Source organism: Chiloscyllium plagiosum, chromosome 37, assembly GCF_004010195.1.
Source record: "Chiloscyllium plagiosum isolate BGI_BamShark_2017 chromosome 37, ASM401019v2, whole genome shotgun sequence".
NCBI lineage: Eukaryota > Metazoa > Chordata > Chondrichthyes > Orectolobiformes > Hemiscylliidae > Chiloscyllium > Chiloscyllium plagiosum.
In genome coordinates, this window is record NC_057746.1 from 28518001 (window position 1) to 28543626 (window position 25626).

Sequence of the window (25626 nt, forward strand, 5' to 3'; positions counted from 1 at the left end):
AGAGTGAATTTGAGGGACAACTTACGGGTGTGTCAGATGGTCACGGCCAGAAGGGGGGAGGGGATAGTGATGGTCAGAATGAGAGGTATGGGAGAGGTGGGGAGGAATGACGGGGTTAGTGAGAATGAACAAGGTGGATAGAGCAGGGAAGGGCAGTGAGATGGAGAGGGGATAATGAGGAAGAGGGATGGGCGTGGGCTGGGACGGGAAATGGCTAGGAATGTTGTGGCAGGGCGCATCGGCTAGGGCAAACGAGAAGGAAGGGGAAGTGTGGCAATGGGGAGGGGGAGTGAAAATGAGAGGCATATCTCTGAGGAGGAGAGTCAGACAGAGGAGACAGGAGAGTGAAAGAGAGATGTGTGGGAGAAGGCCAAGAGTCTGGGAGTAAAGGAGGGGAGTGGAGAATCGGGGAACATGATGTCAGGGAGTGGAACTGAGGTGGGGGAATGATAGGAGAGAGGGCTGGCAGGGCAAATGAAGGGAAGTGTGAGTGAGAATGGAGAGTGAGCATGAGTGGATATAGAGTAAGCAGACCTGGAAAGTGACATACTTGATGCTGGGATAGAGTGAGGGCAAAGTGTAAAATGTCAGGATAGACAGATTCAGGGGAAAGTAAGAAAGGGAAGAGGGAGTGGAGAGGGAAGAGGGAGTGGAGAGGGAAGAGGGAGTGGAGGGGAAGAGGGAGTGGTGGGAGGCTGGGAAGAGTAAGGGGACTGGTGAGGTTTGGGGTATGTGAAGAGAAATGTGTAAGAGAACAGGGCATTGTGGGAAGGGGCTTTTTCACTGGAGGGAGTGAGTGAGGCTGAAGAAGGAGAGGAGATCAGAGGGAAAGAAAAGGTGAGCGGATGGATGAATTTCAGGATGGTTGACACGAGTGTGTTGGTTGAGAGAGTGGAGGACAGTGTGAGGCATGAATGAGAAGGGGGGCAAGGGAGGCTTCACAAGAAAGAATTTTAAACACCCAAACATTACTTAAATAGAGAAAATCTGCAGAATTGAGGGGTGCAGAATGATCTGGGGTTCTCGTGCATGAGTCAGAAAATGGTAGAATGCAGAAACAGTGAATAATTAAGAAGGTTAATGGGAGGTTAGCCTTGATCTTGAAATAAAATGAACACAACAGCAAAAAGTTAACCTTAGTTACAGACAGAATAGATAAGCCCACTTCTTGAATCATAGAGTAAAAGGAAAGTGAAACTGACATTGATTCAAAGGCTGATTGCTGAGAGAGAAACCTGGTGCTGAGTTTAACCCAAGGGTCATTACACCACAGCGAAAGGCAAGGATGAGAAGACAGTATTTTCATGGTGTAGGAATTGAATGTACACTGTTGCTGTTAAACTGCATCACAGACCAGCTGTCCACCCAGCTGACCCACATAATCACATAGTAATAAAGCATAAAATGAGGGGCTTCATCCCATTGTGTCTGTGCTGGTCATCAAGAACCCACGAGCTCCATCGCTTCGCCCATATCCTTGTGTGCTATTTTCAGCTATTCATCTGAATAACTTCTTAAATGCTGCAAAGGTTTCTGTCTCCTTTCAGAAACTAAGTTCCTAATACCTGCCACTCTATGGATGAAAAATATTATCCTAATTCCCCTCTATTGCTCTCCTCATTCTCTAAAATCTATGCTCCAGTTAATCACCATTCTACCAATATTCCTCATAGCTTTCTACACCTTCATCAGGTTCTCCCCTCAGCCTTCTCTGCTTCAATAAAAACATCCCGAGCCGATCGAGTCTGTCTTCAGAGATGAAACACTCTAGCCCAAGCAACATCTTGGTGAATCTCAGCTGTTCCAGCCCTGTCCTGTGCCTTATCGGATTTTCTGCATTAAAGAAATCACATGGAGATATTTTAAGAATTTTGTCCTGTCTAAGTCCTTCACTATCTGCCTTATCCAGCTCATACTGGGGAAGTTGAATTCCCCTGTTATCATTACCCTATTCTTTTTACACTTTTCTGGAATTTTTCCACACAACAGCCCTTAATCTGTTCTGACTGGGGTGGATCTATAGTACACGCTCAACAATGTCATTGCCCAACTTTTATAAAATTCTCCCCATGTGGCCTCAATGGAGTGGAAAATGTGATGATGTTCTTCCAGTTTGTGCTGAGCCTTGAGCTGAAAGAACTGTATCTTATTTTCCAACTTGGAGAACCTGCAACCTTCTGGAATCAATATCGATTTACTGTAATAATTTTAAGGTCTGAACACCTTCTTGCATGTCCCACCTCCTCACATTCAGACCTGCCATGACATGGATCAACCCATTTTCACCTCCTTAATGTCTCCATTATCAGCTTTTTTGGTCTTCCTGGCTCACCATTATCCATTGTCTGTCTAATTGTCATTCTCCCACCCTGGGCCCTGACTCCACTGATTTTTTGACTCCAGAACAAAATCACCCCACTCCCCCCACCTCTCTGTTCTGCAGCACTACCCAGGGCCATATCGTGAATTGTATAAGTCCTGCCAATGTTTGTTCCATCAAAATGCAATACCTCACCCAATTCTTTGCTTTTTGTTGTTTATTTTTGTGTAAATTTTGTTGTTCTGAATGCCATGGATAAATATTATTCAGAGTGGATCGATGGCCTAAGGAAAGTGGGAATAAATAGAAGGGCAGAGTGTAATGTAGAGTGAAAAAGAAGAGTATGGGTGAGATTTGGAGTATCGGTGATGTAAAACTGGAAAGTGATATTGAGGGAAGAGTAAGGGAATAGCAGAGACAGGTGCAAGGGCAGTGATAAGAGATAAGAATGGGGCAGGGGGAGCTTGTGGTAGAAGGGGGCTGAAGCTCAAAGTGAGAGTGAGGGCAGTGATGGAAAGTGGACCAGAATGAGGATTTTTAGATGGAGGGGGAAGAGCATCATGAGAGTGATGGGAGAGACAGGGCATGAGAACAAAATAAAAGAGAAATGTGAGGGAGGGAGGAAGGAGTAAGTACAAATGGTGGTGAGATTGGGAAAGAGCTGAAGAAGGCACCAGTGAGTGGGATGGAAGATGAAGTGGATTAAGAGTAACATGAGATGCAAGTTGGAACAAAGTGCAGGGGTGACTGGGGATGAAGATCCCTGGAGAAATGACATTGTGGGAAGTTCCCAGTAAAGGAGGGGAATGAGGGGCCAGGGTGTGTTAGAGGTTCCAATGTTATAATTATCCAACACTGAGCTATAATTTGGGTAGATAGCTTCCCCAGGATATTTCTGATGGCTGCTGTGTTAACAGGGTCTCTTTCTGTGTACAGGTGCCACAGGTTCCTGGCCTCAGGAGACTGGGGACTGGAGCTGGCAGGAGGCAGCATCAGGATTAGGGCAGGTTTAGATTAGATTCCCTGCAGCCTGGAAACAGGCCCTACGGCCCAATAAGTCCACACTGACTCTCTGAAGAGCAACCCACCCAAACTCGTTCCCCTAACACTGCGGGCAATTTAGCATGGCCAATTCACCTGACCTGCACATCTTTGGACTGTGGGAGGAAACCAGAGCACCCGAAGGAAACCCACACAGACACGGGAAGAACGTGCAAACTCCACACAGACAGTTGCCAGAGGCGGGCATTGAACCCGGGTCCTTGGTGCTATGAGGCAGCAGTGTTAATGGGGAGACTGGAGTTGATTAATGCAATGACCATTAATAGAGGGATTCTATCGATAGGAGGTTGGCCTTTGTGAATGTCTGGGCTGAGTTCACCTCTCTCTGTAACCATCTCCAATCCTGAATGGTACAGTTGCCATAACAGGTAGTGATACATTCAAACAGAATGCTTTCGATGGCACACCTATAAAAGTTGACAAGGGTATTTGCTGTCATGCCAAATTTCCTCAGCCACCTGAGGAAGAGACATTGTTGAGCCTTTGTAACTAGTGCATCCACATGAAGAGTCCAAGAAAACTTGTTGTGCATGACCGCACCCAGGAGTTTGACACTCGCCATTTGTTCCACCTTTGTGCTGTTAATGTGTAGGGGGGCATGAGTAACATCCTGCCAAAAGTCAATAATGAGTTCTTTGGTTTTGCTGGCATTGAGAGCTAGGTTGTTCTCAGTGTGCCATTTTTCCAGGTCTTCCAACTCCCATCTGTAGTCTGTTTCATTGCCATCTGAGATTTGACCAACTATGGTGGTGTCATCAGCAAACTTGTAAATGGCATTAGTGTGGTATTTGGTGACGCAGTTATGGGTATACAGTGAATACAGTTGGGGGCTGAGTATGCAGCCCTTGGGAGCTCCAGTGTTGAGTGTTAATGAGGATGAAATATTGTCCGCAATCTTCACTGATTGTGGCCTGTAGGTCAGGAAACTGAGGATCCAGTTGCAGAGAGTGGGGCTGTGTAAGAGATCACGAAGTTTATTTATCAGTCTGGGTTACATTATTGAAGGCTGAACTGTAGTTTTTGAGTAGGATTCTTATGTAGCTGTTCTTGATGTCAAGATGTTCTAGGGAGGAGTGAAGTGTAAGTGACATGGCATCTGTCATGGATCTATTGGTCTGATAGGCAAATCGGAGTGGGTCAAGAGTAGTGGGGAGACTGGAGTTGATTAATGCAATGACCTGTCTTTCAACTCATTGGCATAACCAAGACCCGTTCCGATTTCTGTAATCAGTCTCTGAGTATTGCAGTGAAAATTCCTCGGGAAAACGTTGGACTGAATGTGTTCATCAGCGCAGGAACATTGAAACTGAAAGTAGTTTGAATCAGGAAATGCTGAGGGTGAAGATGGCTTCCAGACAGCAGGGAGAGAGTTGGACCGAGGAGACAAGTTGTCCCATTTGTCTGGATTTCTTCACCGATCCGGTTACACTGGATTGTGGACACAACTTCTGCCGCTCCTGTATCACCCAGAGTTGGGAAAAGAAGGAGATAAACTCCTGCCCGGAATGTAGAGAGGAATTTCCAGAAAGAAACCTCAGGGTAAATCTGGCCATTGCGAATCTGGCCGAGGAGGCTCGAAAATTAAAGTTGGATCCGAAAGAGAAGGAAAGTAAACCTCACTGTGAGGAACATCAGGAAGATCTGAAGCTGTTTTGTGAAACTGACAAGAAATTGATCTGCCTGATTTGTAGAGATTCGCGGGAACACAAAACTCACAACTTCCTGCCGATCAATGAAGCTGTTGAAATCTACAAGGTAAACATTATATTTTGTAATCGATATTTCTAACGAACCTTTTCAGACCATTCTATGAGACACGTCTGGAGAAGGGGAGACCGGACCCCTCCGTCAGGGACCACAGACAGGAACTCTTTCGCTGACAATACTCTCCAGTAACGTTCGTCTTCTTCTGAAATATTTTTTTAAAAAGGTTTTATCACATTTTCAGGGGCGAACACTTTAAGAATGTAATTTTATTTTCCAATTCTAGGATCAACTGAAATCTTCCTTAGATTCTCTCACAGAGAAGAAATCGGCGGTTCTTCAAACTGAACTGACCCAGAAACGGAAGATTTCCGAAGTGAGGGTGAGCTCTCCCTGTGCTGATAACAGGCGAGCAGTCTGCAGACCCACATCACATCCGAGTTCACTAAAATGCACCAGATTCTCACTGAGAAAGAGCAGCGTTTACTCAGAGATCTCAGGGAAGAAGAGGAGAGGGTTGTAGAACCAATGGAGAAAAATCTTCGAGAGATTCAGGAGAATTTAAATTCTATTGAGGAGGAACTCTTAATTTCACAAAAACAGATGGAGCAAAAAGACGAGCTGATGTTTCTGAAGGTAAGGGAAGACATTGCAGGTTATTTCAGACAGATTTCGGACATGATGGCAATTGTAAAAATAACGTGGAATGTCGTGTCAAAAGTGAACTGACCTTGTGACTGTCCGGACGTTTCTGCCGTTGTCGCTGAAGAAGGGTCAATGCTCCCGCAGCGTTCACTCTGATTTCTCTCTCCAGATCCTTTCAAACCTGCTGAGATTTTCCAGTAAACTTCTGTTTTTTTTGTTACAACTGCCACATTGTCTTCAGGTCCTCGGGAATACCGACAATCTCCCGGGAATGGATTGTGATGTTTTTTATTTGTTTTGTTATTTTCTCCGTATTCCCATGTTTAATTATTTCCTGGAACTCTTATTGTAATCCACGTATAGACCCATGAGGAGACTGTGTGGGTGTGCCTGGTACAGTGAGAGTGTGAGAGTCACTGTGTCTGTGAGCGGGACTGATGGTCAGTTCCAGTTTATTGTACACTCGCCTCAATCTTCCTTCCAAAATGTATCATTTTACACTTCTGTGTTGTGTCTGCACATTTCAGCAGCCTGTCTGTCTCCTCCTGAAATCTGTTACTGCCATCCTCACTGTTTGTGATTTAATTCTTTCAGGAGGAAGTTTGTCGGAAGATCAGGTAGGACATGCTCTTTACTGAAACTCTGCACAGTTTGCTCAATAACTCAGTGACGGGTTATTATAGGTTTATTTCCTGGTTATTATCCACCACGTTAAAGGGTGATTAATCGGATAACATTTACTCCAGTCATGGTTCACACACAAGTGTTTATATAACAAGAAACTTATTGCAGGGTTGAGACAGTATTGGATTTTATAAAACTCTTCAATATTGCAAACAATGACGAGATGCCTGTAAATAATACAACCTGGTTCCGAGGCTGGAAGTGATCACTGCCCTGATTTTTGTGACTGTTTGTGTGACTGTGACCTTTCCCTGACCCTGAGAGAGAAACACGGCCCATGTTTCCAGGGAATGGCCATCCCTGTCCCTGCATGGCTCCTGACCAAACCAAGACAGTCAGAGTTTAAAGGGGGAATTTCACTTTTTACAACACTAACACACACCGTAGCCTTTATAAAGGGTACACTAAATGCAAAATCAAAAAAAAAAATCTTTAATTAGTGTAATCGGATGTTCTGAGGTATTTTACAGGACCATTGGAAAGTATAGAAAAGTGTCACTGAACTATTAATCCAGATGATTGCTGTGTGTTTTAGCGAATTTTAAAAGAGGCAAGAAGAATAGAGAGATGGAGAAGTTCAGGGAGGGAATTCCAGAGCTGACGGTCTCGGCAGTTGCAGGTTCAACCTCCAACGGGGAGAGACACTAAAATCAGAGATGGTCAAGAGGCTGGAAGTAGAGGAGTAGGACTCTCAGAGGGTTGTGGGACCCATACATTACACAGTTGGACATGAGGCTTTTCGATGTTTCAGTTTTTTTGTCTCTGTTCCACATTCTCTGTTTAGAATACAGCAAGGGGATGGGGGAAATGTATATCATCTCCTGAGGTGTGTGATGTCTCAGTACCTAATCTGTTTTCAGGACATGGGCCTTTCTCTGGATCTAGGGGTTTCCAATCCTTGCCCTTGCATTTTGAATTCTTGTTGGATCAGTTACAAAAATAAGATGAACATTCCACTTTCTAATCCATTGACTTTAATGTGAAAATTGTGGAATGTTTGAATATTTAAATCTTTTCATAAATGCTTGAACAAAGCAGAATTTACATTGTCATCTGTTTAATGTTTACAGGATTAGTGATGAGGAGAAGACACTCTCAGCTGCTGATGGCTCTCTGTCTCTCTGCCAGTTCACTGGCCCTTTACAGTACACAGTCTGGAGAGAAATGATACACACTATTCACCCAGGTAAACATGTGTATTCATTTTCCTGATGATAAATCCAGTTGTGTAGGGGCTCCAAGGCCCCAGTTTACATCTTCACATCACTAGTTGTTAATCCTAGGATACTGTCCATGGAAACATTGCACTTTCTGTGGGTCAATTTGGAGAAGTGTCTGAAGCCATCAGCTCTGTATATCAGAGCAGTGAAGGGTTCTGTCTAACCAAAGGAATAGAGAACGGAAATAGGATTTTGAGAGGAGATTGAAGCTGGAGTGACATTGGAGGAACAGTTTTTTTTATATAATATCAGGAAGGCATGTAGACATTAAAGAGCCAGTGTTAACAGGCACATATCTAATTGGGGTTGTGAGAGAAACATAAACAGAAATTGCTTGATCTAATCAGGTCTGCCAGCATCTGTGGAGAGAAATCTGAGTTAACCTTTCAGGTTGAGTGAGCCTTCCTCAGAACTGATTGTGGCTGGGAAAAGTTTTTTTTTGCGGAAGGTACAGTGGGGGAGGAGGTAAGGAGGAAATGATGGAATGGGATCGACCCCAAACAGAGAGAACAGTAAGAAAGACAAAGGAGTGAATAATGATTAGCCGTGGAGAGTAAATACCCAGTAATGGAGACTGTTAGAGCCAAATAATAGGCAGAGTGTAATGGCAGTGATAACAAAACCTAGTTTGTGGGGTATGGGTCTGGGTCTAAAATTATTAACCTTGAAATTGAGTCAAGAGAGCTTCAGGGTCCGGAAGTGGAAAATGAGGTGTTGTTCTTCCAGCCTGCACTGAGCTTCAGTGGAGTACTGCAGCAAACCTGAGACAGAGTGTTGCCCAGAGAACAGGATGGTGTGTTTACGTGGCGGGCAACTGGAAGCTCAGGGTGTTTTTAGTCAGGCAGAACACAGATGCTTTGTTTCTCCAATACAGAGGAGACCACCTTGTGAGCAGTGAATGAAGGATACTCGATTGTGTAAAGTGCAAGTAATGTGCTGCTTCGCTTGGAGGGTGTGTTGGACCCTTGGATACTGAGGAGGGAGGGGGTAAATGGGCAGGTGTTGTACCTTCGGTAGTTGCTGAGAATGTTGCTGTGGGGCTGTGGGTGGGTGTTGGGAGTGAAGAAAGAGTGTGACAGGGAGTCCCAGAGTGTGAAAGGCCCTGTGAAAGGGAGGGAAGGGAGGGAAATATATGTCTGGTGGTGACATCTTACTACAGCTGGTGGAAATGTGTCTGACGCTCTTCCAGTTGTGGATGCTGGTGGGATGGCAGGTTTGGACAAGGGCTATGCAATTGCTTTTCTAACAGAAAAGAGATGGGGTGAGGTCAGAAGTGTGAGAGGTGGACCATACTCGGTTGAGGGCCCCGTCAACAACAGTGCTGGGGAATCCCCAAATGAGGAAGGATGTGGACATTTCCATGACCTCCTTGTCAAAGTTTGCCTCATCAGAGCACATTGAATGGAGACAGAGGAACTGGGAGAATGGAAGAGAGTCTTTTCAGGAAGCAGGGTGCAAGGATGTGTATTGTAGGTAGCTGGGAGAATTGGGTTTATAGTGGATATTATTGGTCAGTCTGTCCCCAGAAATGGAAACAGGGATGTCGAGGAGGGGAAAGGAGGAATCAGTGATAGACTCAGTGAAGTTGAAGTGGGGTGGGGTGGAAATTGGAAATTGGCTGTGTGAGAATGGGGGGAGAGGATGGGTGAGTGGGGAATGTGGGATTTAAATACTTTAGTGAAGAGAAGGAATTGCAAACACTAAGAGACTACATTGTATAACAGAAGGTATATGATGGTCTTACTGAAGTGGTCAATGATGAAAACTGTAGGAGATAAATATCAACTGAAAAAACTGTGGATGCTGTAAATAAGAGACAAAAACAGAAATCGCTGGAAAAGCTCAGCAGGTCTGGCAACATCCGTGGAGAGAAATCAGAGTTAATGTTTCGCATCGAGTGACCCTGCCTCAGAACTGATGGTAACTCAGAAAATGTCGGTTCATATGCAGATGTTATTATGGGGGTTGGGTTAAGGACTGTATGATAGGTAGGAATAGACACCAAAGACAGGGAAGAGCAGTTGGACAGAGAAAGGAATGGATAACAATCTGACTTGGAACGTGTGTAGCTGTTAATGGGTACAGTTTGTGGCTAACAATGGGTTGTGTGTAATACCAGCCTCTGTATAATGAAGCTTGATCCATCGGGGTTGAGGTACGAACATGGGAGAGCTCAGACCTTAAAATTATCGAACTCAATATTGAGTCTGGGAGGCTGCAGGGTCTGGAAGTGGAAAATGAGGTGTTGTTCTTTCAGCTTGTGCTGAACTTAGCTGGAGCACTGCAGCAAGCCTGAGACAGAGATATTGGCCAGGGAACAGGATGGTGTGTTAAAGGAGCAGACAATTGGAAACTCAATGTCTTTTTTATAAACAGAATGCAAGTGTTCAGCAAGGTGGTCACCCAGTCTATACTTTATTTCCCCAGTGTAGAGGAGATCACATTGTGAGCAGTGAATGCAGTGGATTAGTTTGAGTGAAGTGCAGAGAAGCCGTTGCTTGACCTGGAAGGTCTGTTTGGGCCCTTGAATACTGAGGGGGGGAGGAAGGAAACGGACAGGTGTTCCACTTTCTGCAGTTACAGGGGAAGGTGCCATGAGGCTGTGGGGAGCTGTTGGGAATGAGGGAAGAGTAAACCAGGATGTCCTGGATGGAACAGTCCCTGTGGAAGGCGGACAAAGGAGGGGAGAGGAATATGTGTCTGGTGGTCGCATCTTGCTGGAGGTGGCAGAAATTATAGCTAATGATCTTCTGCATGTGGATGCTAATGGGATTGCAGGAGGGAAGAGATAGAGCATTAGGGCTGAAATGCCAGAGAAGGGTTGGACCCAGTTGAGGGCCCTGACAACAACAGTGCTGAGAAATCTATGGTTCAGGAAGAGGGGTCCCTTTTTGAAGTTGGCAGCATAGGAATGAATGCGAAGGAGATGGAGTAACTGGGAGAATGGAATAGAGTCTTTTCAGGAAGGAGGGTGCGAGGATGTACAGTCCAGGTAACTGTGGGAGTCGGTGGGTGTATAGTGGATATTGGTGGCTTTTCTATCCCCAGAAATGAAACAGGAATGTTGAGAAAATGAAGGGAGGAGTCAAGGATGAATCAGTTGAAGGTGAGGGCAGGTGGAACTTTAAATCAAAATGAATAAACTTTTCCAATTAAATTGAGAGTGGAAGATAGCACCGATGATATCGTCAATATATCACAGAAAGACTCGTGTGTGGGACTGGAATAGGACTGGAACAAGGAATGTTCCATGTACCCCACAACAGACAGGCATAAGTGGGGTCTATGAGGATACACATGGCCACCCCTATACCTGAACAAAATGAGGGGATTTAAAAGAAAAGTTGTTGAGGGTGAGGATGAACTCGGCCAAAGGGAGGAGGGTGGTGAGGGGGTTGGGACGGTTCAGGTCTTTGATCCAGGAAGAAATGGAAAGCCCTGAGACCATCCTGGTGGAGAATGGAAGTGTAGAAGGATTGCATGTCCATCGTAAAGAGGAGGCAGCTGGACTACAAACTGTAAATTTTGGAACTGGCATAAAATGTCAGAGGAATGGTGGATGTAAGTGAGGAGGGACTGGAGCAGGGAGACAAAACTGAGTCATGGGAGGAAATGATGAGTTCTGTGAGGCAGGAGCAGGCAGAAAGAATGGGTCTGACTAGGTAATCCTGTTTGTGTATTTTGGGAAGGAGGTAGAAGCGAGCTGTGTGAGGTTGGGGGACTATCAGCTGGAGGCAGTTGGAGTCGGGGCAGATCCCCAGATGAAATGAGGTTGGTGACCATGGTTGACATAATGGCCTGATGTTACATCATGGGGTCACAGGTGAGAGACCGATAGGAGGAGGCATCTGAGAGGGATCTCAGCTTCTGCAATGCAGTGGTCAGTCTGCCAACTACTACAGCTCAGCCTGATCAGTAGCTTAATAACAAAGTCAGGATTGGATCTGAGAGCATGCTGCTGCCTCCATCTCCCATTCGGAATTGAAAAGGTTTATCGGTCTTGTTTCCAACTTCCACCTTGCTCTCACTTTAACTGGTCTATCTCTGAATCCTCCCTTCCCTTCCTTGACATCTCTGTTTCTATTTCTGGGGATAGACTGCCCACTAATATCCACAATAAATCCACTGACTCCCACAATTACCTGGCCTTTATATCCTTGCACCCTGCTTTCTGTAAAGACTCCATTTCATTCTCCTAGTTACTGCATCTCCATCGCAATCATTCCAATGATGCTAACTTTGACAAGGGAGCCTCCAAAATGTCCACCTTCTTCCTCAACCAACGATTCCCCAGCACTGTTCTTAATAGGGCCCTCAACTGGGACCAACCCATCTCTTACATTTCAGCTCTCACCCCCTCTCTTCCCTCCTACTACAGTGATAGGGTTCCCCTTGTCCTTACCTACCATCCCAACAGTATTTCCATCCAGAAGATCATTTGCTGCCATTTCCACCACTTCCAGCAAGATGCAACCACCAGACACCACACACCTTTCCTCCCTTTGGGACACTCTGGTTATTTCCAACATCCCCTCACAGCCTCATGACACCTTCCCCTGCAACTGCCAATGGTGTAACATCTGTATCTATACTTCCTCCCTCCTCAGTATCCAAGGGTCCAAACACACCTTCCACCTACCTGCACTTCTCACAATCTCGTTTACTGCATTTGCTGCTCACAGTGCAGACTCCTCTCTATCGGGGATATTAAGGGTTGACTGTGTAATCGCTTTCCTGAACCCTTGCATTCCGTTTGCCAAAAAAGACCCTGAAATTCCAGTTGCCTTTTAACACACCACCCTGTAACGTGGTCAACAGCTCTGTCTCAGGCTTCCTGCAGTGCTCCAATGCAGCTCAGCACAAGCTGGAAGAACAGGTTCTCATTTTCAGCCTGGGGATCCTGCAGCCTTCCAGACTCAATATCAAATTAAATAACTTTTGGGTCTGAGCTCTCCCATGTCCTTACCCCATACAACTAGGTCTTGTTATCACAGAGCCTGCTATTACACAAAAACCATCGTTAGCCACTAACAATCACCCTCCTAGCCGAATCATTATCCACTGCTTTGTCTGTCTAACTGCTCTTCTCTCTCTTTGGGCTCAATCCCCATCTATCATTTACTCCTCACCCGTTCTCCCCGCACCCTATCTTCTGTATATAAACTAGCTTCCTAGCTACCAGCAGTTCTGAGGAAGGGTCACTTGATCCGAAACGTTAACTCTGATTTCTCTCCACAGATATTGTCAGACCTGCTAAGCCTGATGAATATCTACAGGTGTAACATAGTCAAATATTAAAAAAGACAGAGATATTTATAAACTTCCATGAGGGGAGGTTGAAAAGCCAGTTTGCAGGTAGTGAGGCTGATAAAATCACAAGATTCTTCCAGTGTGGAAACAGGTCATTCAGCCCATCGAGTCCACACTAACCTTCTTAGCAGCATCCCAACAGGACCCAACCCCTTACCATCTTCTTGTAACTCCACCTTTCCCCTGGCTAATCCACCTTGCGTGCATTTCCTTGCACAAAATGGACAAAAGCTGCACATTTTTTGATTGTGGGAGGAAACCAATGCAGACACCGAAAAATGTACAAACTTCATACAGTTACCTGAGGCTGGAATTGAACCCAACTTCCTGGTGCTGTGAGGCAACAGTGCTCATCACGAAGCCACAGTTCCAATATTTTCAGCAATCTCATTGATTACACAGTGAACCCAATGGCCGCTCTATGAATTTGATCAAGACCCCATTCAATCTGAAGTTTCTTATTCAGTGTAATGTCCTTGGTCAGTTTTCCAAGGGTTTGGATTGTGAGAAGGTACTGGGTGGTCCTGCAGGAGGGAGCAGGTGTTGGAAAACTGCTATCAGTTCCAGGTGAGGGATGGATGTGATTTGGAATGTTGGGAATATGGGACCAAATAAGCAATGAGTAACCACCCGAGCTACAAATCTTCACACGAACCTTGAAAACAAGCTAACATTTTGAGTCTAGATGACTTCATAATTGCTTAACTTTCCTAGTTATTGTTGCTGGCTTATCCCCTTCCTAGAAATCTTTTTCCTCACTGAAATATATTTTTGCTGTGAGTCATGTGCTGTTCTTTTAAGAGTCTGCCATTGATCCTCAAATATCTTTGTTGTAATGCCTTCCCCAGTCCACTCCATCAAGCTTAGCCCTCGTTCCTTTGCAATTACCCTTATTTAAACTTAACACAGTCATTTCCCAACCAAGATCCTCCCTTTCAAACTGAATGCTACATTCCTCCATGTTATGGTCAGCGTTGACTCTGACATCATTTATTAAACCTGCTTCATTACACATCACCAGATTCAAAATAGCCAAATACATAGTTGGATTCACAATATTATTGTTCAAGGAAACTATGTGTTCATGGCTTCCTCTGCTAATCTCACTATTTAAATTGACATGTTGATAAAAGTTTCCCAGGATTAATGTTACTTGCATTTTTTAATCACCCGATTAATCTATGCCCTACCATATAGCTACTATTTGGGGTCTTACAGATCATTTCTGCCAATTTTCTTACTTTGTTTCTTACCTCCACCTATCTGGAGTCTATATTCTTCGGATTTCAGATTATTTCTCACTGTTGTATTGATTTCATCCCATATCAACAATACTACCCCATCGAGCTTTCCTTTCTGCTTGTCCTTTTGAAATTTACATTTTTGCGAGGTGAAGTATCCCCTCTTATTTTTTGAAGAAATAATGAAGAGGATTGAAGAGGTAAAAGAGTTGAACATGATCTAAATGGACTTCAGTAAGGCATTCGATAAGGTTCCTTATGGTAAACTGGTTATCAAGGTTAGATCTCATGGAATACTGGAGAATTAGCCATATGGATACAGAACTGGCTCAAAGGTAGAAGAACAGAGAGTGGTGGTGGAGGGTTTCTTGTCAGACTGGAGGCCTGTGACCAGTGATGTGCCACAAGGATCAGTGCTGGGTCCACTCATTTTCATCATTTATATAAATGATTTGAATATAATCATAGGAGGGATAGTTAGTAAGTTTGCAGATCATACAGCGGGCTCATGATTAGGTGGGCCAATGGGCTGTGGAGTAGCAGATAGACTTTAGATAAATGTGAGGTGCTGCACGTTGGAAAGGCAAACCTGAGCAGGACTTAATGGTCAGGTCCTGGGCAGTGTTGCTGAAAAAAGAGATGTTGGAGTGCAGGTTCATATTTCCTTGAAAGTGAAGTCGCAGGAAGATAGGATAGTGAAAAAAACTTTTCATATGCCTTCCCTTCTTGGTCAGAGCATTGAGTATAGGAGTTGGGACTCATATTGTAGCAATATAGGACATTGGTTAGGCCACTTTTGGAATGTTATGTGCAATTATGGTCTCCCTCCTATTGGAAGGTTGTTGTGAAACTTGAAAGAGTTCAGAGAAGATTGACAAGGATGTTGCCACGTTTGTAGGATTTGAGTTACAGAGAGAGGGTGAATAGGCCGGGGCTATTTTCCCTGGAGCGTCAGAAGCTGAGGGGTGACCTTATGGAGGTTTATAAAATCATGAGGGGCATAGATAGGACAATTAGACAAGGTCTTTTCCCTGGGTGAGGAAATCCAGAGTAGAGGGCATAGGTTTAGGATGAGAGGGAAAACAGTTAAAAGGGACCTAAGGAGAAATATTTTCATGCAAAAGGTGGTGCACGGATGGAATGAGCTGCCAGAGGGAGTGGTGAAGGTTATTACAATGACAACATTTAATAGAAATCTGAATAGGTATATGAGGAGGATGAGTTCAGAGGGATATGGGCCAGGTGCTGGCAAATGGTTAGGTTATGTTGCCTCGTTAGCATGGACGAGTTGGACTGAAGGATCTGTTTCCATGCTGTACATCTCTATGAGTCTATGACTCTCATAAATGACAGAGTCAATCTATGGACAGTGATGTCACAGAAACATCACTGTGATGATGAAAAGTAATCAGTTTCGATGATATCAGTTGTGGTGGAAAAGTTCAGTAACATTGAAGAACTAAAATATTGCATTTTTCCTAATAGTGATGTGGGAGATTATAAATAGGTCCTTATTGGTAGTAATATCTGGATTACTCCCAGTACTATGAGCTTGTGAGAGTAGGAGTAGGGGGATAGAGTAGATTAATTTGAGGGCTAAGGAGCTGAAGTAAGGAGCAAGGATTCACATTTTTGAATCACTGGGACCTTTGCTGGAATAGAAGTGTCCTGTACAAGATGGATGAGCTGAACCTGAATTGGAACGGGATCAATATCCTGGCAGGGAGATTTGTTTGTGTGACTTGGGAGGCTTTAAACTAGCATTGGGGGTGGGATGTATTGATGAGACTCAAAGAGATAGTGAGAAAAGAAACAAGGTGTAGTAACCAAAGGGAACAAGTTAAATGCTCAAAGTAGGCAGGAACACAGCAGAGAATGAGGCCTGACAGATAAGACATGCAAGAGGCCTGACAGATAAGACAGATTAACTTAGCGCATGGTTGGGAATATAGGATTGGAATATCATAACTATTGGCGATGAAACATGGCTTAGGGAGGGTAGGATATTATAGTAAAGATAGAAAGGGAGACAAGAAAGGAGGAGAGTGGCATCTTGAATTAAAGATAACATTATGGCTGTACTTAGGGAGGATACTCCTGGAGACCATCCAGGGAAGTTATTTGGGTGTAATCAAGAAAGACCTCATTGGGATTGTAGTATAAACTCTCAAACAGACAGTGGAAAACTGAGAAGCAACATGCGGGAGATCTCAGATACCTGTAAGATTAATAAGGTGTAACAGTAGGGAATGTTAACTTTCCAAACATAAACTGGGAATGACATTGTGTTAACAACTTAGATGGAGAGGAGTCTAAGTGTATCCAAGAAAATGTTCTTGTTCAATATGCATTTGCACCTGTTTTCCCTGGAGTGTCGAAGGCCGAGGAGTGACCTTATCAAGGTTTATAAAATCATGAGGAGCATGGATAGGGCAAATAGACAAGGTAGGAGTGGGGGAGTCCAGAACCAGAAGGCAGAGGTCTATGGTGAAAGGGAAAAGATTTAAAAGGATCGAAAGGTCAAATGTTTCATGCAAAGGGTGATGCGTGCATGCAGTTAACTGCAGAGGAAATGGTGGGGGCTGGTACAATTCCAACTTTTAAAAGGCATCTGGATGGGTACACAAGTAGGAAGGTTGAGAGGGATTTGGTCCAAGTGCTGGCAAATAGGACGAGATTAATTTGGATATCTGTGTCAGCATGGACTAGTTGGTCTGAAGGATCTGTTTCCATGCTGCATACCTCAATGACTCTATGACTCAAACAGCATCTTATTTTCCACTCCACTGAGGCCACATGGGGAGAACTTGATAAAAATTGGGAATTACATTGTTAGGAATATACTACAGACCGATGCCAGCCTGAGATTAAGCACTGAGAAGTGAAAGAAAGGGTTGTAATATCAGGGGAATTCAGCTTCCCCAGGATGAACTGGGACAGGCAGATTGTGAAGGGCTTAGACAGGATAGAATTCTTAAAATGTCTCCCCGTGATCTTTTTAAGGCAGTGTGTAGAAAATCCAACAGGAGACAGGGCAGGGCTGGAACAGCAGAGATTCACCAAGATGTTGCCTGGGCTGGAGTGTTTCAGCCTTGATTGGGTGGGGACATTTTCATTGAAGCAGAGAAGGCTGAGGTGTAGAAAGTTATGGGGATACAGATTGAGTGGACAGAAGGTTACTTTTCCCCTTAATGAAATGGACAATAACAGGGGCATAGATTGAAGAGAAGGAGCATGGGTTTTCAAAGGGAATTAAGGATAATATTTCTCCCCCAGATGGTGGTTGGCATCAGGAACTCACTGCCTGAAAGGAGATGGAAATCTTTGCAGCATTTCAGAAGTTATTCAGATGGAGTGATAGAGTCACACAGGATGGAAACAGACTCTTCTATCCATTGAGTCCACACAGAACAGGTATCCCGAACAGACCTCATCCAATTTGCCAGCCTGTGGCCCATATTCCTCTAAATCCTTCCTATTCATGTCCCCATCCAGATGCATTTTAAGTGTTGTAATTAGACCAACCACCACTTCCTCTGACAGACCACTCCATACACGCACCACACTCTGGATGAAAAAGTTACCCCTCAGGTTCTTTTTAAATCTTGCCCATCTCACCTTAAATCTATGCCCTCCAGTTCTGGAGTCATCTACCCTTGGAAAATACATTAGTTATTCACCCTATCCATGCCCCTCATGGTTTTATAAACATTTAAAATGTCACCCCTCAGCCTGCCATGCTCCAGGGAAAGAAAGCCCCAGGCTATTCAGCCACTCCCTATTACTCAAACCCTCCAATCCCAGCCACACCCTTGCAAATTCCCTCCACACATTGTCAAGCCTCATAATGTGCTTACCCCATGGTCGGGTGACGAGAACCACACTCCAATATGCCGCATAGCCACAACATGATGCCTCAACTCCAACACTCAACACTCCAACCAATGAAGGCAAGTGTGCCATACTCTCTCTTCACCACCCTGTCCACCTGCAACTCCACCCCAAGGAACCATGTACCAGCACCACAGGCCTTCCATTCAGTTATACTCCCCAGAGTCACACCATCAACTATATTAGTCCTGACCCGGTTTGCCTGACCAAAATGCAACACCTTACATTTATCAAAATTAAACTCCATCTGTCAGTCCTCGGTCCACTGGCCCATCTGTTCAAGAATCCGTAGCAGTCTAATATAATCTTCTTTACTGTCCATTGGATGATATTTACATGTCACCTCCCAACTTATGAACCATGTTAGACATGCAAGGGGCAGGGAGAACACAGCAAGCCAGGCAGCATCAGGAGGTGGAAAAGTTGACCTTTTGCACGTAACACTTCTTCAGGACTAGGGGTAGGTGAGGGCGGAGCTGCAGATAAAGACGTGGCAGGAGTAGGGTGCTGAAGTGGGGCTAGGTGAAGATGGGTGGAATGAATTCAGTTGGTGGTTTGGAGGAGTGGAAGGGAGGGGGAGGGGTTGGGAAGGGAGTGGTGGATGGGAAAGGAGGTTATTTGAAATTGAAGAACTCATTGTTGAGTCCTTCTGGTTGTGTACCACCCAAGTGGAGGATGTATTGTTCCTCCAGTTTGGAGTTTGATTCATTGTGGCAATGGATGAGGCCAAAGATGGTCATGTTGGAAAAGGAGTGGGAAGGGGAATTAAATGGGCAGTGAATGGGAGCTCTGGTCGGCCCCTATTGACCTGGCTGCGATGCTCAGTGAACTGTTCCCTCGATTTATGTTTGATCTCTCCGATGCAGAGAAGACCACATCGGGAGCACCTGATGCAGTAAACTAGGTTGGAAGAGAGGCAGGTGAACCTCTGTCTCACCGGAAGGGCTGTTTGGGGCCCTGGATGGAGCTGAGTGGTGTGGTGTACCGACAGGTTTTGCATCTTTTCCTGTTTCAGGGAAAGGTATGTGGAGGTTTGTAGGAGGTTGGTGGGGAGAGTGACACAAACCAAGGACTGGCGAAGAACAATACTTGCGGAAGGCAGAGAGCGGTGAAGTGTGGTAGATGTTCTTGGTGACAGGGTCCAGTTGGAGTTAGCAGAAGTGTTTGAGGATGATGCATTGGATGCAGAGTCTGGTGGCGTGTAGGTGAGGATAAGGGGGACTCTGTCTTTATTGCGTTGAGTGGGGGATGTTTAGAGCAGTTGAATGGGGAATGGAGGTGGTGCGGTGGAGGGCTGTCTGGATAACAACGGGTGGAATTGCACATTGTTCAAAATAGGTGGACACCTGGGATGCTCGCGAGTGGAATACCTCCTCGTCCAAGCAGATGTGGCAGAGGCAGAGGAATTGGGAGAACGGGATGGAGTTCTAGCAGAATACTGGGTGGGAGGAAGTGTGGTCCAGGTAGTTGTGAGAGTCTGTGGGTTTATAGTAACCATCCATCTAGAGACTGTTGCCAGAGATGGAAACAGAAAGGTTAAGGTGAGAGAGGTGTCCGAGATGAACCAACTTAGGAACCATGTCTCCAATCTTCACACCCAAATGTTTATATACAGAACCAAAAGCAGTGGGACACAGCTCAAATCCTTGTGTCACACAGCTGATCTCCAGTCTGAAAAGCAACCACGGATGGATAATATTAAAAGACACTTTGTACATGATCTGGGTCTTTTAAAAGCTCTTCATCTATTTGCTACCATTCACTATATCCTTTCTGTCGAATCCTACAGGTTTTTTCTATGATTAGGTAATCCCTCAGATTCCTTTGACTACTTGCTGTTAAACTTCATTCACCTCCATTTCAGGAATGCATCCCTGTTACTAATTTGCAGCATAAAATATCCTGCTCATTTCCATCTGGTTCCCGAGGCAATCACCTGAAATCTGAATTCTTTGATTGTCTACCCACAGCAATTAAGTGTCCTTTTGTCGATCCTTTTTGTTCCACGAATACCCATGAGAATATGAATTCCTAAATCAAATCCTTTTTACCATCCTCTCTCTGTACTGTGACTTCTCGCGTGCAATTTTGTGCACTTTGACGGAGATCATTAAGCTAAGCTATTTATTATTTAGCAAAGTTTAACATCATACAACATCAGATTATAATCCTTCGTCGGGAGCTGGTGCTCTGAAAGCTTGTGCTTCCAAATAAATCTGTTGGACTATAACCTGATGTTGTGTGATTTTAACTTTGTCCACCCTAGCCCAAAACCGGGACCTCCACATCACAGTATTTAACAGTCATCTCAACAAGTTCCGACATTGTGACATATGGGAATTTCTACCGTGATCAAGGTTTTCTCAGTCTTTCGTACGTTTGCACTCTTAACTGTCAATTACTGATTCCAAGTATATCTTATTTTATTGTCGAAAGCATCTCAAACATGGCTTGCCACAGTATAAGATCACTACATGTAAATCATCAGAACTCTTTGTTTTTAAACAGACATTAGATTTGGAGAATTGTTCTCTTCATATTGGTTTTTCTCATTCTTCTTACAAAAAATACATTACTTCAAAACTCTCTGTGCCAAATGCCATCCCTTTTCTGGCGCAGAGAACCAGTTTGACTCGTTGTCAATTTGTTCATTTCATGTTAATCCATCAGATGGTGGAAGAACTGGAAAGCCCACTCCCCTGCTACATCACCTCCCGCCTCACCCTGCGCTGGTTTATCCCAGTTTTGCTCCAGCCTAACCTTGCTCCTGTCCAGACACCCTGTGTCAGCAGCAACCCAGCATGTACCTCGCTGGTCTTTGTGTCGCAGTCAGAACTGTCATCCATAACAATGCATGTGTTTTGGTTTACTTTGGTATTGATGAAGGGGAGGGTAATGCCTTGCACATCTGGACAATAGTATCAAAGTCGTAATTGTAAAAGAAATGGGAGCACTAGTGACACACCATTGGTCTGCCATTCTCACATTCCGATCACTTAATCTGAACAATCTACAAATGATCTATCAGAAGTGTCCTTGCATTCTAGGCCAGCAGTTTTTGTCCATGCCTCATTGCCCTTCAGAAAGTGCTGGTGAGCAGCATTCTTGAAATTGTACAATCCAGCAGTCTGTGCCTGTATTTGCACATCTCTTCTTTTCTCAGGCTGTTCACTCCCTATTGTTCTTTTCTCATTCCTCATTGTCCCTTCCTTTCTCTTTATTATTTGATATATGTTTCCAACCCTCTCAGTGTCTTCACAGTGATGTTTTGTGATGTGACAATCAAGCCTTCAGAGAAAGACTGAAAGTTAGTCAGGGTGGAAACGTAAACAGACAACAAACCAGTTCTTATTTGCTCAGGTTGTCTCCTGACTCTCACTTATCCCCATTCTCCCGTCCATCTCGAGACACAGTTCCCACGTTTCATGTCCTTCCAAAGGTTCCTTCAGATACTCTGCCTCTCACACCTTGCACCTTTACTCTTTCTGTAGCACGGTGGCTCAGTGATTAATACTGCTGCTTCACAGCATCAGGGACTCTGGTTTGATTCGTCTCGGGTGACTGTGTTAAGTTTACACATTCTTCTGTGTCTGCGTGTGTTTCTGCAGGGTGCTCCGGTTTCCTCCCACAGTCCAAAGATGTGCCAGTTACTTGGATTGGCCATGCTAAATTTCCCATAGTGTTCAAGGATATGTAGGCTCTGTGGGTTAGCCATGGGATGCTCTTTGAAGGGTTGGTGTGGACTAGTTGGGCTGAATAGCCTGTTTCCACACTGTAGGGATGATGTGCATATGGACCCACTCACCATGTATTCTCTGCCCCAGTAATTCAAAACATCATTCTCCAGTGGCTGTGATCTCAGTGATAATATGATCTTCCAATACATTCTGTTCCTGCTGTTTCCAATGATTCTCCAATTATCTTCTGACAGCTAATTTAAAGTCTCAGCTGCTATAAACAATGCCATTAATATTGATTGAATTGTGCACTCAGCATGGGATGATTATTATTAAATCACAGCAAACAACAGTGTTATGATGTGTTACTTTACCTTGTTTCCAGCTCCAGCCTCTCTGTCTCTGGATCCAAACACAGCGCATCCCCGCCTCATCCTGTCTGAGGACCGGACCAGTGTGAGACTTGGAGACACAGAGCAGCCACTTCCTGACTCCCCGAAGAGATTTGATTCCTGGCCCTTTGTTCTGGGATCAGAGGGATTCACATCAGGGAGACATTACTGGGAGGTAGAGGTGGGGAAGCAGCATGAATGGGGTTTAGGAGTGGCCCAAGAATCTGTGGAGAGGAAAGGGACAATTGTCCCAAAGGTGGAGACTGGATTCTGGATTGTGGGGAAAGAAGCCAGAAGAAGCGATGATGCAACATTTACCACTTCACAGACCCCAACCTCCAGATGTGCAGAATCCTGGAAGATTGGGGTTTTCCTGGACTATGAGGGTGGACAGGTGTCATTTTACAGTGCGGACAACATGTCCCATCTCCACACTTTCACCCACACTTTCACTGAGATGGTCTTTCCCTTCTTTTGTCCAGGGCTGACATATGGCAGGAAAAACTCTGCCATGCTGAAAATCTGCAGGATTAAGGGGCACTGACACATCCATCCCATAATTTCACCCCCTCCCCCTCCCTCCTGCCAGCTGTAAACTGAGGGGGGTTGGTCTCAGTCACAGGTGGAGAAAGAAGCCAGGTTAACATTCTGGGAATAAACCCTATGTCGGAACTGGGAAATGAAAGATCGGCAAGGAGCTGCGTAGGGCTGGAGGAAAAAAGGATGGGAAGAGAAAAAGCAAATAGAAGCTCAGTTGTAGAGAGGGACTTACTGGGTAGAATGAGGTGTGAGCTGCAGGAACCATGGACATTCTTGCCTGTAATGTGATCCATTGTGAAAACCCTTCTGCAAAACAACCTTACATGTTTCGTCAGATAATGTCTTATTCTACTGAATTCGAGAGACAGAGCCAGATTGAATCGTGCCTGATATTCCAGAAAGATTGGCCCATTCATTGACATCTCACAAGGCCTTTGATGACTGCAAAGGGAGATGGATACAATTTAATCAAGGAATTAAGAAGGCCGAAAGGAGGTCAGGAAGTGTCCTCGGCAGGAAGGATTCAGGAAAATATCAAATAATTTTACTCGTATATTCAGAGAAAGAGGGTAGACAGGAAAAGGGCTGATTTATTCAAGGACAAAGGAAGCAATTTATGCACGGACCCAGAGTAAGTGGGTGATATCCTTAATAAGTACTTTGTATTAATATTCATCAAAGAGAGGCACATGAATGATGGTAAGATTAGGGAGGTGTATGTTGATATTCCAGGGCATATTGATACTAAGAAGGAGGAGGTTTTGGGTGTCTTGAGGCAGATAAATCTCGAGGGCCTGGTGGGATCTATTAGGAAATCTTTGTGCCTATTTAGTCACTGTCAAGACCCCAGAAGGCTGGAGAATAGCCAATGTTGTTCCTTTGTTTAAAAAGGACAACAGGGATAATTCAGGAAATTTTAGGCTGGGGAACCTTAGTTCAGTGGTAGGGAAATTATTGGAGAATATTTTTAGGGACAGGATTTATTCGCATTTACAAAAGAATTGACTTAGAATCATACAGTCATAAAGCTGTACAGCCCTTTGTCCAACTCATACATACCGACCAGATATCCTAAATTAATCTATTCCATTTGCCAGCACTTGGACCATATCTCTCTAAACCATTCCTATTCATATACCCATGCAGATGCCTTTTAGGTGTTGTAATTCTACCAGCCTCCAGCACTTCCTCTGGTAGCTCATTCCATTCAACACACTCAGCATGAAAATGTTGCCCCTTGGGTCCCTTTTAAACCTTACCCCTCTCATCCTAAACCTATGCCCTTTAGTTCTGGACTCCCCTACAGCAGGGAAAAGGCCTTATCTATTTACCCTATCCATGCCTCTCATGATTTTATAAACCTCTAGAAGGTCACCCCTCAGCCTCCAACACTCCAGTGAAAACAGCCCCAATTTATTCAGCCTCTTCCTGTAACTCAAACCCTCCAACCTTGGCAACATCCTTGTAAATCTTTTCTGAACGCTTTCAGGTTTCACAGCATCCTTCCGATTGGAAGGAGTCCAGAACTACACACAATACTCCAAAGGAATAATCAGACTGGCTTTGTGTGGGGACGTATTATCTCACAAATTTGACTGAAAGTTTTGAGTAAATGACCAAGATGATCAGTAAGGGTAGGGCAGTGGATGTTCTCAATTTGACTTTACTAAAGCATTTGACAAGGTCCCTCATGGCCTGATGAAGTCATATGGGACCTGTGGTGAGTTGGTATGTTGGATGCAAAATTGTCTTGGTCATGAAAGACAGAGTGGAGGGCTATGTTTCTGCCTGTGACCAGTAGTGTTCCACAAAGATCAGTGCTGGAACCTTGGTTGTTTATAATATATTTGGGTGAAAATGAAGGGGCTCTGATTAGTAAGTCTTCAGGTGACTTGAACACTGGTGGAGTTGTGGATCGTGAGGAAGGTTGTCAAAGAATACAGCAGAATTTAGATCAGTTGGAAAGTGTGGAGAAATGGAAGATGGTGTTTAATCTGGACAAGTGTGAGGTGACGCATTTTGAAAGGTCAAATACAAGTGGAAACCACACAATAAATGGCAGGACCCATAAGAGTATTGATATGCAGAGAGATTCCCTTAAAATGGCAGCACAAGTGGATAAAATGGTAAAGAAGGGGTACGGCATGCTTGCCTTCATCAATCAGGATATTGGGTATAAAACTTGGCAAGTCATGTTGCAGCTGTATAAAACTTTATGTGGGCAACATTTGGAGTATTGTGTGCGGTTCTGATCACCAAACCGTTGGAGGGATGTGAAGACTTTGAGAAGGGTCCAAAAGAGGACCTGGATTGGAGTGCATCAGCTATAAGGAGTTGTTGGACAAACTTGAATTGTTTTCACTTGAGTGTTGGAGGCTGTGGAGCGAATTGGTAGAAGTATATACAATTATGAGAGCCGTGGATGTGGTGCATAGTCAGAGCCTTTTTCACATGACGCAAGTATCAAATACTCAGGGGCAGAGATTTCAGGTGAGAGTGGGAAAGTTTAATGGAGATTTTCAAGGAAAGTTTTTAACACTGATGGTCATAGGTTCTCGGAATACGCTGTCATGGGAGGGGGTAGAAGCAGATATAACAGCAAAGTTTAAGAAGTATTTGGACAGACACATGAACAAGCAGAGAATAGGGGGACATGGACCATGCACCGGTAGATGGGATTTGTTTAGAATGACATTATGATCATAGCAGATAGGGTGGCACAAAGAGCTTGTCCTGTGCTGTACTGTTCAATGTTCTACATTCCACTTTATGGATGTTCTCCTTAAATGAGAAAATAGGAAATAATATATCTCCTTACCAGTGTGAAGAATATCTATTACGCATCGCCACATTCTTGAAGGGTTGATTTACAAAATATTGCCAGAAATAAATAACCTTCTCTTCTTTTTTATCAGAAATTCATTAATTATGTCAAAATGA

The 25626-nt window shown here is 44.3% G+C and overlaps 2 protein-coding genes across 3 annotated transcripts in view; one reads left to right on the forward strand and one right to left on the reverse strand.

The window, feature by feature from the left end:
* The window catches only part of LOC122541440 (zinc-binding protein A33-like), a 206845-nt gene extending 183083 nt beyond the window's left edge, over positions 1-23762 (forward strand). The window contains exons 5-6 of one of the 2 annotated variants that reach the window (XM_043678216.1): positions 7486-7601; positions 22140-23762. In XM_043678216.1, coding sequence (XP_043534151.1) covers positions 7486-7601; positions 22140-22690 — 667 coding nt within the window. In that variant the 3' untranslated portion in view covers positions 22691-23762. The remainder of the gene's footprint in view (positions 1-7485; positions 7602-22139) is intronic. The other variant, XM_043678217.1, reaches the window with a different exon arrangement.
* LOC122541545 (zinc-binding protein A33-like) overlaps positions 1-25626 on the reverse strand; it is a 267926-nt gene that overhangs the window by 211043 nt on the left and 31257 nt on the right. The gene's annotated exons all lie outside the window — the stretch shown is intronic.